Source organism: Oncorhynchus nerka, linkage group LG14, assembly GCF_034236695.1.
Source record: "Oncorhynchus nerka isolate Pitt River linkage group LG14, Oner_Uvic_2.0, whole genome shotgun sequence".
Classification (NCBI taxonomy): Eukaryota; Metazoa; Chordata; class Actinopteri; order Salmoniformes; family Salmonidae; genus Oncorhynchus; species Oncorhynchus nerka.
Genome location: NC_088409.1, coordinates 89910237 through 89923442, shown reverse-complemented (window position 1 = coordinate 89923442; position 13206 = coordinate 89910237). Strand labels below are relative to the sequence as shown.

The 13206-nt window shown below is 42.3% G+C and overlaps 1 protein-coding gene across 1 annotated transcript in view; it reads right to left on the bottom strand.

Moving 5' to 3' along the window:
* The window catches only part of LOC115126401 (cGMP-dependent 3',5'-cyclic phosphodiesterase-like), a 233582-nt gene that overhangs the window by 6159 nt on the left and 214217 nt on the right, over positions 1-13206 (bottom strand). Inside the window, exons 21-23 of the mRNA XM_065027226.1 lie at positions 12298-12368; positions 11539-11661; positions 1188-1275 (exon numbers count right to left, since the gene is read on the bottom strand). Of these exons, the coding sequence (XP_064883298.1) occupies positions 1188-1275; positions 11539-11661; positions 12298-12368 (282 nt within the window). The remainder of the gene's footprint in view (positions 1-1187; positions 1276-11538; positions 11662-12297; positions 12369-13206) is intronic.

Below are 13206 nucleotides of genomic sequence, written 5' to 3'. Positions count from 1 at the left end.
GTGTTTGACCGGTGCTATACCTGCGTGTGTGTGTTTGACCGGTGCTATACCTGCGTGTGTGTGTTTGACTGGTGCTATACCTGCGTGTGTGTGTTTGACTGGTGCTATACCTGCGTGTGTGTGTGTGTTTGACTGGTGCTATCCCTGCGTGTGTGTGTGTTTGAGGGGTGCTATACCTGCGTGTGTGTTTGACCGGTGCTATCCCTGCGTGTGGTGTGTTTGACCGGTGCTATACCTGCGTGTGTGTTTGAGGGGTGCTATACCTGCGTGTGTGTTTGAGGGGTGCTATACCTGCGTGAGTGTTTGAGGGGTGCTATACCTGCGTGTGTGTTTGAGGGGTGCTATACCTGCGTGTGTGTTTGACCGGTGCTATACCTGCGTGTGTGTTTGACCGGTGCTATCCCTGCGTGTGGTGTGTTTGACCGGTGCTATCCCTGCGTGTGGTGTGTTTGACCGGTGCTATACCTGTGTGTGTCTTTGAGGGATGCTATACCTGCGTGTGTGTTTGAGGGGTGCTATACCTGCGTGTGTGTTTGAGGGGTGCTATACCTGTTTGTGTGTTTGAGGGGTGCTATACCTGTGTGTGTGTGTGTTTGAGGGGAGCTATACCTGTGTGTGTGTTTGAGGGGTGCTATACCTGCGTGTGTGTTTGACCGGTGCTATCCCTGCGTGTGGTGTGTTTGACCGGTGCTATACCTGCGTGTGTGTTTGAGGGGTGCTATACCTGCGTGTGTGTTTGAGGGGTGCTATACCTGTGTGTGTGTGTGTTTGAGGGGTGCTATACCTGTGTGTGTGTTTGAGGGGTGCTATACCTGTGTGTGTGTTTGAGGGGTGCTATACCTGCGTGTGTGTTTGAGGGGTGCTATACCTGCGTGTGTGTTTGAGGGGTGCTATACCTGCGCGTGTGTTTGAGGGGTGCTATACCTGCGTGTGTGTTTGAGGGGTGCTATACCTGCGTGTGTTTGAGGGGTGCTATACCTGCGTGTGTGTTTGAGGGGTGCTATACCTGCGTGTGTGTTTGAGGGGTCTTACCAAAGCTGCACCTTCATGTATGTGTGCATTTGAGAGTGTGTGATGTGTTAGCAGGACACCCAAGACTGTTATAGGTTGTGTGTGTGTGTGTGTGTGTGTGTGTGTGTGTGTGTGTGTGTGTGTGTGTGTGTGTGTGTGTGTGTGAGGTGTCTTACCGAGGCCACTTGAAAGGAGTTGTTAGTCCCACGGTGGTCCAGGTCATGACACATACAGGAGACAAAGAGAGCAAAGATCTCTATATTCCTACAGACAGAGAGGGAGGGAGGGGTAGGAGGTTAGACTGTAGGGTGTAGTGTGTATGGTTATAGGGTGTATGTAGATTATACGATAAAGGGTGCCAGGGTTTCTACTAGCTCGAGGTAGTTGTCCTTTCAGAGCAGGTAGGGTGTTTTGTAGTAGGGTTAGGGTAGATGGTGTAGTATATAGGGTTAGGGTAGATAGTGTAGTATATAAGGTTAGGGTATAGGGTAGATGGTGTAGTATATAGGGTTAGGGTAGATAGTGTAGTATATAGGGTTAGGGTATAGGGTAGATAGTGTGGTATATAGGGTTAGGGTATAGGGTAGATGGTGTAGTATATAGGGTATAGGGTAGATGGGTAGATGGTGTAGTATATAGGGTTAGATGGTGTAGTATATAGGGTTAGGGTATAGGGTAGATGGTGTAGTATATAGGGTTAGGGTATAGGGTAGATGGTGTAGTATATAGGGTTAGGGTATAGGGTAGATGGTGTAGTGTAGTATATAGGGTTTAGATGGTGTAGTATATAGGGTTAGAGTAGATGGTGTAGTATATAGGGTTAGGGTATAGGGTAGATGGTGTAGTATATAGGGTTAGGGTAGATGGTGTAGTATATAGGGTGTAGTATATAGGGTTATGGTATAGGGTAGATGGTGTAGTATATAGGGTTAGGGTATAGGGTAGATGGTGTAGTATATAGGGTTTAGATGGGGTATATAGGGTAGAGTTTGGTATATAGAGTTGTAGATGGTGTAGTATATAGGGTTAGGGTATAGGGTAGATGGTGTAGTATATAGGGTTAGGGTATAGGGTAGATGGTGTAGTATATAGGGTTAGGGTATAGGGTAGATGGTGTAGTATTAGGGTTAGGGTAGATGGTGTAGTATATAGGGTTAGGGTTAGGGTAGATGGTGTAGTATATAGGGTTAGGGTAGATGGTGTAGTATATAGGGTTAGGGTATAGGGTAGATGGTGTAGTATATAGGGTTAGGGTATAGGGTAGATGGTGTAGTATATAGGGTTAGGGTATAGGGTAGATGGTGTAGTATATAGGGTTAGGGTATAGGGGGTAGATGGTGTAGTATATAGGGTTAGGGTATAGGGTAGATGGTGTAGTATATAGGGTTAGGGTATAGGGTAGATGGTGTAGTATATAGGGTTAGGGTATAGGGTAGATGGTGTAGTATATAGGGTTAGGGTATAGGGTAGATGGTGTAGTATATAGGGTTAGGGTATAGGGTAGATGGGTAGTATATAGGGTTAGGGTAGTGTAGTATATAGGGTTAGGGTATAGGGTAGATGGTGTAGTATATAGGGTTAGGGTATAGGGTAGAGTGGTGGTATATAGGGTAGATGGTGTAGTAGGGTTAGGGTATAGGGTAGATGGTGTAGTATATAGGGTTAGGGTAGATAGTGTAGTATATAGGGTTAGGGTAGATGGTGTAGTATATAGGGTTAGGGTATAGGGTAGATGGTGTAGTATATAGGGTTAGGGTATAGGGTAGATGGTGTAGTATATAGGGTTAGGGTATAGGGTAGATGGTGTAGTATATAGGGTTAGGGTATAGGGTAGATGGTGTAGTATATAGGGTTAGGGTATAGGGTAGATGGTGTAGTAGGGGTTAGGGTTAGGGTAGATGGTGTAGTATATAGGGTTAGGGTATAGGGTAGATGGTGTAGTATATAGGGTTAGGGTTAGGGTAGATGGTGTAGTATATAGATGGTAGATGGTGTAGTATATAGGGTTAGGGTATAGGGTAGATGGTGTAGTATATAGGGTTAGGGTAGATGGTGTAGATGGTGTATAGGGTTAGGGTAGATGGTGTAGTATATAGGGTTAGGGTATAGGGTAGATGGTGTAGTATATAGGGTTAGGGTATAGGGTAGATGGTAGTATATAGGGTTAGGGTATAGGGTAGATGGTGTAGTATAGGGTTAGGGATAGGGTAGATGTGTAGTATATAGGGTTAGGGTATAGGGTAGATGGTGTAGTATATAGGGTTAGGGTATAGGGTAGATGGTGTAGTATATAGGGTTAGGGTAGATGGTGGTATAGGGTAGATGGTGTAGTATATAGGGTTAGGGTATAGGGTAGATGGTGTGTATATAGGGTTAGGGTATAGGGTAGATAGTGTATATAGGGTTAGGGTTAGGGTAGATGGTGTAGTATATAGGGTGTAGGGTAGATAGTGTGGTATATAGGGTTAGGGTTAGGGTAGATGGTGTAGTATATAGGGTTAGGGTATAGGGTAGATGGTGTAGTATATAGGGTTAGGGTAGATGGTGTAGTATATAGGGTTAGGGTAGATAGTGTAGTATATAGGGTTAGGGTATAGGGTAGATGGTGTAGTATAGGGTTAGGGTATAGGGTAGATGGTGTAGTATATAGGGTTAGGGTATAGGGTAGATGGTGTAGTATATAGGGTTAGGGTAGATGGTGTAGTATATAGGGTTAGGGTATAGGGTAGATGGTGTAGTATATAGGGTTAGGGTATAGGGTAGATGGTGTAGTATATAGGGTTAGGGTATAGGGTAGATGGTGTAGTATATAGGGTTAGGGTATAGGGTAGATGGTGTAGTATATAGGGTTAGGGTATAGGGTAGATGGTGTAGGGTAGATAGTGTGGTATATAGAGTTAGGGTAGATGGTGTAGTATATAGGGTTAGGGTATAGGGTAGATGGTGTAGTATATAGGGTTAGGGTATAGGGTAGATGGTGTAGTATATAGGGTTAGGGTATAGGGTAGATGGTGTAGTATATAGGGTTAGGGTATAGGGTAGATGGTGTAGTATATAGGGTTAGGGTATAGGGTAGATGGTGTAGTATATAGGGTTAGGGTATAGGGTAGATGGTGTAGTATATAGGGTTAGGGTATAGGGTAGATGGTGTAGTATATAGGGTTAGGGTATAGGGTAGATGGTGTAGTATATAGGGTTAGGGTTAGGGTAGATGGTGGTAGGGTTAGGGTGTAGTAGATGGTGTTAGTATATAGGGTTAGGGTAGATGGTGTAGTATATAGGGTTAGGGTTAGGGTAGATGGTGTAGTATATAGGGTTAGGGTTAGGGTAGATGGTGTAGTATATAGGGTTAGGGTATAGGGTAGATGGTGTAGTATATAGGGTTAGGGTAGATGGTGTAGTATATAGGGTTAGGGTATAGGGTAGATGGTGTAGTATATAGGGTTAGGGTATAGGGTAGATGGTGTAGTATATAGGGTTAGGGTTAGGGTAGATGGTGTAGTATATAGGGTTAGGGTATAGGGTAGATGGTGTAGTATATAGGGTTAGGGTAGATAGTGTAGTATATAGGGTTAGGGTATAGGGTAGATGGTGTAGTATATAGGGTTAGGGTAGATGGTGTAGTATATAGGGTTAGGGTAGATGGTGTAGTATATAGGGTTAGGGTATAGGGTAGATGGTGTAGTATATAGGGTTAGGGTATAGGGTAGATGGTGTAGTATATAGGGTTAGGGTTAGGGTAGATGGTGTAGTATATAGGGTTAGGGTAGGGTAGATGGTGTAGTATAGGGTTAGGGTTAGGGTATAGGGTAGATGTGTGTAGTATATAGGGTTAGGGTAGATGGTGTAGTATGGTATAGGGTTAGGGTTAGGGTAGATGGTGTAGTATAGGGTTAGGGTTAGGGTATAGGGTTTAGATGGTGTAGTATATAGGGTTAGGGTTAGGGTAGATGGTGTAGTATATAGGGTTAGGGTATAGGGTAGATGGTGTAGTATATAGGGTTAGGGTATAGGTAGTATATAGGGTTAGGGTATAGGGTATAGTTATATGGGGTTAGGGTATAGGGTAGATGGTGTAGTATATAGGGTTAGGGTATAGGGTAGATGGTGTAGTATAGGGTTAGGGTATAGGGTAAATGGTGTAGTATATAGGGTTAGTATAGGGTAGATGGTGTAGTATATAGTTAGGGTTAGGGTAGATGGTGTAGTATATAGGGTTAGGGTATAGGGTAGATGGTGTAGTATATAGGGTTAGGGGTATAGGGTAGATGGTGTAGTATATAGGGTTAGGGTAGATGGTGTAGTATATAGGGTAGATGGTAGATGGTATATAGGGTTAGGGTTAGGGTAGATGGTGTAGTATATAGGGTTAGGGTATAGATGGTGTAGATGGTGGGTAGGGTATAGGGTAGATGGTGTAGTATATAGGGTATAGGGTAGATGTTGTAGTATATAGGGTTAGGGTTAGGGTAGATGGTGTAGTATATAGGGTTAGGGTATAGGGTTGATGGTGTAGTATATAGGATTAGGGTATAGGGTAGATGGTATATAGGTATAGGGTTAGGGTAGATGGTGTAGTATATAGGGTTAGGGTATAGGGTAGATGGTGTAGTATATAGGGTTAGGGTAGATGGGTAGGGTAGTATAGGGTAGATAGGGTTAGGTTATAGGGTAGATGGTGTAGTATTTAGGGTATAGGGTAGATGGTGTAGTATATAGGGTTAGGTTAGGGTAGATGGTGTAGTATATAGGGTTAGGGTATAGGGTAGATGGTGTAGTATATAGGGTTAGGGTATAGGGTAGATGGTGTAGTATATAGGGTTAGGGTATAGGGTAGATGGTGTAGTATATAGGGTTAGGGTAGATGGTGTAGTATATAGGGTTAGGGTAGATGGTGTAGATGGTTAGGTATATAGGGTAGATGGTGTAGTATATAGGGTTAGGGTATAGGGTAGATGGTGGTAGGGTTAGGGTTAGGGTAGATGGTGTAGTATATAGGGTTAGGGTATAGGGTTGATGGTGTAGTATATAGGGTTAGGGTATAGGGTAGATGGTGTGTATATATAGGGTAGATAGGGTATAGGGTAGATGGTGTAGTATATAGGGTTAGGGTATAGGGTAGATAGTGTAGTATATAGGGTTAGGGTAGATGGTGTAGTATATAGGGTTAGGGTAGATGGTGTAGTATATAGGGTTAGGGTATAGATGGTGTAGTATATAGGGTTAGGGTATAGGGTAGATGGTGTAGTATATAGGGTTAGGGTATAGGGTAGATGGTGTAGTATAGGGTTAGGGTAGATGGGTATTAGGGTTAGGGTATAGGGTAGATGGTGTAGTATATAGGGTTAGGGTATAGGGTAGATGGTGTAGTATATAGGGTTAGGGTAGATGGTGTAGTATATAGGGTTAGGGTAGGGTAGATGGTGTAGTATAGGGTATAGGGTAGATGGTGTAGTATATAGGGTTAGGTTATAGGGTAGATGGATGTAGTATATAGGGTTAGGGTATAGGGTAGATGGTGTAGTATATAGGGTTAGGGTAGGGTTAGGGTAGATGGTGTAGTATATAGGGTTAGGGTAGATGGTGTAGTATATAGGGGTATAGGGTAGATGGTGTAGTATATAGGGTTAGGGTATAGGGTAGATGTGTAGTATATAGGGTTAGGTAGGGTAGATGGTGTAGTATATAGGGTAGGGTATAGGGTAGATGGTGTAGTATAGGGTTAGGGTTAGGGTAGATGGTGTAGTATATAGGGTTAGGGTATAGGGTAGATGGTGTAGTATATAGGGTAGGTAGATGGTGGTATATAGGGTTAGGGTAGATGGTGTAGTATATAGGGTTAGGGTATAGGGTAGATGGTGTAGTATATAGGGTTGGTGTAGTATATAGGGTAGATGGTGTAGTATATAGGGTAGAGGGTATAGGGTAGATGGTTGTAGTATATAGGGTTAGGGTATAGGGTAGATGGTGTAGTATATAGGGTTAGGGTATAGGGTAGATGGTGTTAGTATATAGGGTTAGGGTATAGGGTAGATGGTGTAGTATATGGTTAGGGTTAGGGGGTATATAGGGTTAGGGTAGATGGTGTAGTATATAGGGTTAGGGTATAGGGTAGATAGTGTAGTATAGGGTTAGGGTAGATAGTGTAGTATATAGGGTTAGATAGGGTAGATGGTGTAGTATATAGGGTTAGGGTATAGGGTAGATGTTGTAGTATATAGGGTTAGGGTTAGGGTAGATGGTGTAGTATATAGGGTTAGGGTATAGGGTAGATGGTGTAGTATATAGGGTTAGGGTATAGGGTAGATGGTGTAGTATATAGGGTTAGGGTATAGGGTAGATGGTGTAGTATATAGGGTTAGGGTATAGGGTAGATAGTGTAGTATATAGGGTTAGGGTAGATGGTGTAGTATATAGGGTTAGGGTATAGGGTAGATGGTGTAGTATATAGGGTTAGGGTATAGGGTAGATGGTGTAGTATAGGGTTAGGGTATAGGGTAGATGGTGTAGTATATAGGGTATAGGGTAGATGGTGTAGTATATAGGGTTAGGGTATAGGGTAGATGGTGTAGTATATAGGGTTAGGGTTAGGGTAGTATATAGGGTAGATGGTAGTATATAGGGTTAGGGTATAGGGTAGATGGGGTATATAGGGTATAGGGTAGATGGTGTAGTATATAGGGTTAGGGTATAGGGTAGATGGTGTAGTATATAGGGTTAGGGTATAGGGTAGATGGTGTAGTATATAGGGTTAGGGTATAGGTGTAGATATAGGGTTAGGGTATATATGGTGTAGTTAGGGTTAGGGTAGATGGTGTAGTATATAGGGTTAGGGTATAGGGTAGATGGTGTAGTATATAGGGTTAGGGTATAGGGTAGATGGTGTAGTATATAGGGGTTAGGGTAGATGGTGTAGTATATAGGGTTGGGGGGGTAGATGGTGTAGTATATAGGGTTAGGGTATAGGGTAGATGGTGTAGTATATAGGGTTATGGTGTAGTATATAGGGTATAGATGGTGTAGTATATAGGGTTAGGGTAGATAGGGTTAGATGGTGTAGTATATAGGGTTAGGGTATAGGGTAGATGGTGTAGTATATAGGGTTAGGGTATAGGGTAGATGGTGTAGTATAGTTAGGGTTAGATGGTGTAGTATATAGGGTTAGATGGTGTAGTATATAGGGTTAGGGTATAGGGTAGATGGTGTAGTATATAGGGTTAGGGTATAGGGTAGATGGTGTAGTAGGGTTAGGGTATAGGGTAGATGGTGTAGTATATAGGGTTAGGGTATAGGGTAGATGGTGTATATAGGGTTAGTATAGGGTAGATGGTGTAGTATATAGGGTTATAGGGTAGATGGTGTAGTATATAGGGTTAGGGTATAGGGTAGATGGTGTAGTATATAGGGTTAGGGTATAGGTGTAGAGGGTTGGTAGGGTAGATGGTAGTATATAGGGTTAGGGTATAGGGTAGATGGTGTAGTATATAGGGTTAGGGTTAGGGTAGATGGTGTAGTATATAGGGTTAGGGTATAGGGTAGATGGTAGGGTATATAGGGTTAGGGTATAGGGTAGATGGTGTAGTATATAGTTAGGGTATAGGGTTGAGGGTATATAGGGTTAGATAGGGTAGATGGTGTAGTATATAGGGTTAGGGTATAGGGTAGATGGTGTAGTATAGGGTTAGGGTATAGGGTAGATGGTGTAGTATATAGGGTTAGGGTATAGGGTAGATGGTGTAGTATATAGGGTTAGGGTTAGGGTAGATGGTGTAGTATAGGGTTAGATGGTAGATGGTGTAGTATATAGGGTTAGGGTAGATATAGGGTAGATGGTGATGGTGTAGTATATAGGGTTAGGGTATAGGGTAGATGGTGTAGTATATAGGGTTAGGGTATAGGGTAGATGGTGTAGTATATAGGGTTAGGGTATAGGGTAGATGGTGTAGTATATATGGTTAGGGTATAGGGTAGATGGTGTAGTATATAGGGTTAGGGTAGATGGTGTAGTATATAGGGTTAGGGTATAGGGTAGATGGTGTAGTATATAGGGTTAGGGTAGATAGTGTAGTATATAGGGTTAGGGTATAGGGTAGATGGTGTAGTATATAGGGTTAGGGTATAGGGTAGATGGTGTAGTATATAGGGTTAGGGTATAGGGTAGATGGTGTAGTATATAGGGTTAGGGTATAGGGTAGATGGTGTAGTATATAGGGTTAGGGTAGATGGTGTAGTATATAGGGTTAGGGTAGATGGTGTAGTAGAGGGTAGATGGTGTGGTATATAGAGTTAGGGTAGATGGTGTAGTATATAGGGTTAGGGTATAGGGTAGATGGTGTAGTATATAGGGTTAGGGTATAGGGTAGATGGTGTAGTATATAGGGTTAGGTAGATGGTGTAGTATATAGGGTTAGGGTATAGGGTAGATGGTGTAGTATATAGGGTTAGGGTATAGGGTATGGTGGGTATAGGGTAGATGGTGTAGTATATAGGGTTAGGGTATAGGGTAGATGGTGTAGTATATAGGGTTAGGGTATAGGGTAGATGGTGTAGTATATAGGGTTAGGGTATAGGGTAGATGGTGTAGTATATAGGGTTAGGGTATAGGGTAGATGGTGTAGTATATAGGGTTAGGGTAGATAGTGTAGTATATAGGGTTAGGGTATAGGGTAGATGGTGTAGTATATAGGTATAGGGTAGATGGTGTAGTATATAGGGTTAGGGTAGATGGTGTAGTATATAGGGTATAGGGTAGATGGTGGTATATATAGGGTAGATGGTGTAGTATATAGGGTTAGGGTATAGGGTAGATGGTGTAGTATATAGGGTTAGGGTATAGGGTAGATGGTGTAGTATATAGGGTTAGGGTAGATGGTAGTATGTAGTTAGGGTATAGGGTTAGATGGTGGGTATATATAGGGTAGATGGTGTAGTATATAGGGTTAGGGTATAGGGTAGATGGTGTAGTATATAGGGTTAGGGTATAGGGTAGATGGTGTAGTATATAGGGTTAGGGTTAGGGTAGATGGGTAGTATAGGGTTATAGGAGGTAGTATATAGGGTTAGGGTATAGATAGATGGTGTAGTATATAGGGTTAGGGTATAGGGTAGATGGTGTAGTATATAGGGTTAGGGTTAGGGTAGATGGTGTAGTATATAGGGTTAGGGTAGATGGTGTAGTATATAGGGTTAGGGTATAGGGTAGATGGTGTAGTATATAGGGTGTAGGGTAGATAGTGTGGTATATAGAGTTAGGGTAGATGGTGTAGTATATAGGGTTAGGGTATAGGGTAGATGGTGTAGTATATAGGGTTAGGGTATAGGGTAGATGGTGTAGTATATAGGGTTAGGGTATAGGGTAGATGGTGTAGTATATAGGGTTAGGGTATAGGGTAGATGGTGTAGAGGGTTAGGGTGTGTAGTATATAGGGTTAGGGTATAGGGTAGATGGTGTAGTATATAGGGTTAGGGTATAGGGTAGATGGTGTAGTATATAGGGTTAGGGTATAGGGTAGATGGTGTAGTATATAGGGTTAGGGTATAGGGTAGATGGTGTAGTATATAGGGTTAGGGTAGATGGTGTAGTATATAGGGTTAGGGTATAGGGTAGATGGTGTAGTATATAGGGTTAGGGTATAGGGTAGATGGTGTAGTATATAGGGTTAGGGTATAGGGTAGATGGTGTAGTATATAGGGTTAGGGTATAGGGTAGATGGTGTAGTATATAGGGTTAGGGTATAGGGTAGATGGTGTAGTATATAGGGTTAGGGTAGATGGTGTAGTATATAGGGTTAGGGTAGATGGTGTAGTATATAGGGTTAGGGTATAGGGTAGATGGTGTAGTATATAGGGTGTAGGGTAGATAGTGTGGTATATAGAGTTAGGGTAGATGGTGTAGTATATAGGGTTAGGGTATAGGGTAGATGGTGTAGTATATAGGGTTAGGTTAGGGTAGATGGTGTAGTATATAGGGTTAGGGTATAGGGTAGATGGTGTAGTATATAGGGTTAGGGTATAGGGTAGATGGTGTAGTATAGGGTTAGGGTATAGGGTAGATGGTGTAGTATATAGGGTTAGGGTATAGGGTAGATGGTGTAGTATATAGGGTTAGGGTTAGGGTAGATGGTGTAGTATATAGGGTTAGGGTATAGGGTAGATGGTGTGGAATATAGGTTTAGGGTAGATGGTGTAGTATATAGGGTTAGGGAATAGGGTAGATAGTGTAGTATATAGGGTTAGGGTAGATGGTGTAGTATATAGGGTTAGGGTATAGGGTAGATGGTGTAGTATATAGGGTTAGGGTATAGGGTAGATGGTGTGGAATATAGGGTTAGGGTAGATGGTGTAGTATATAGGGTTAGGGTATAGGGTAGATAGTGTAGTATATAGGGTTAGGGTAGATGGTGTAGTATATAGGGTAAGGGTAGATGGTGTAGTATATAGGTTTAGGGTAGATAGTGTCGTATATAGGGTTAGGGTAGATGGTGTAGTATATAGGGTTAGGGTAGATAGTGTGGTATGTCTACTTACTCCAGGTAGTTGGCGAGGCCCAGGTTCTTGTAGAGGAGATAACAGAAGTGAGAGACCGAGAACGCGTGAGTCCAGTTGTGATAGGGAGGATCTCTGTAACCCTTCTTCACCATCAGACAGAACCTGCAACCAATGACAACCGCACAATCTAGCACCACTTCATCAACATAGCAACATCGAGAGAGGTGTAGAGAGAGAGAGAGAGAGGTGTAGAGAGAGAGAGACGTGTAGAGAGAGAGAGAGGTGTAGAGAGAGAGAGAGAGGTGTAGAGAGAGAGAGAGAGGTGTAGAGAGAGAGAGAGAGGTGTAGAGAGAGAGAGAGAGGTGTGGAGAGAGAGAGAGGTGTGGAGAGAGGTGTGGAGAGAGAGAGAGAGAGAGAGAGAGAGAGAGAGAGGTAGAGAGAGAAATTATGGGTGAAATTCCAGTGTGACATCACAGCAGCAAGATTTGTGACCTGTTGCCACAAGAAAAGGGCAACCAGTGAAGAACAAACACCAGTGTAAATACAACCCATATTTATGCTTATTTATTTTCCCTTGTGTGCTTTAACTATTTGTACATTGTTACAACACTATATATATAATATGACATTTGGAATGTCTTTATTGTTTTGAAACTTCTGTATGTGTAATGTTTACTGTTAATTTTTATTGTTTATTTAACTTTTGTATATTATCTACCTCACTTGCTTTGGCAATGTTAACACATGTTTCCCATGTCAATAAAGCCCCTTGAATTGAATTGAGAGAGAGATATATACCTGGCCAGAGTGTGCAGGTCAATCTTATAGGTGTTGATAAAGCCCATGTCCTCAAACATACTCAGGATACCCTGGAGAGACAGGAGAGACAGATATTAGACACAGGAGAGATAGATATTAGAGATATTAGAGAGAGGGATATTAGACACAGGAGAGATAGATATTAGAGATATTAGAGAGAGGGTTATTAGACACAGGAGAGATAGATATTAGAGAGAGGGTTATTAGACACAGGAGAGATAGATATTAGAGATATTAGAGAGAGGGTTATTAGACACAGGAGAGATAGATATTAGAGATATTAGAGAGAGGGTTATTAGACACAGGAGAGATAGATATTAGACGCAGTACAGCAGTCTGGCTGAATACCCTTGAATACTCCCCATATCAGTTTTACTTTTATTGGTCAAAACTGTGTGGGGTTGCAGGTAGCCTAGTAGTTAGAGCGTTGGGCCAATAACCGAAAGGTTGCTGGATGGAATCCCCGAGCTGACAAGGTAAAATTCTGTCGTTCTGCCCCTGATTAAGGCAGTTAACCCACTGTTCCCCGGGCGCCGTGGATGTCGATTAAGGCAACCCCGCACCTCTCTGATTCAGAGGGGTTGGGTTAAATGTGGAAGACACATTTCAGTTGAATACATTGTTGACTGACTATGTTTTCCCTTTATTCCAAGGAAGATTGTTGGATGTGCTCATAGAGATGGAAAGAGGTCTTATCTTTGTGTCTGTACCATTATGGGATCTGTGACAGCATCGGTGTACCTTTTGAGGCTACCTCCATTTTAAAGTAGTCTATTTTCTTCTTCTTTTATGTCTAAAAGAAGTGTAAAGATCCAAATTGGTGATTTACCGCCACCTGTAGTGTTGAAATGCTGGACAAAAAAACGTGTCATTGATTTGTTGTGGCCA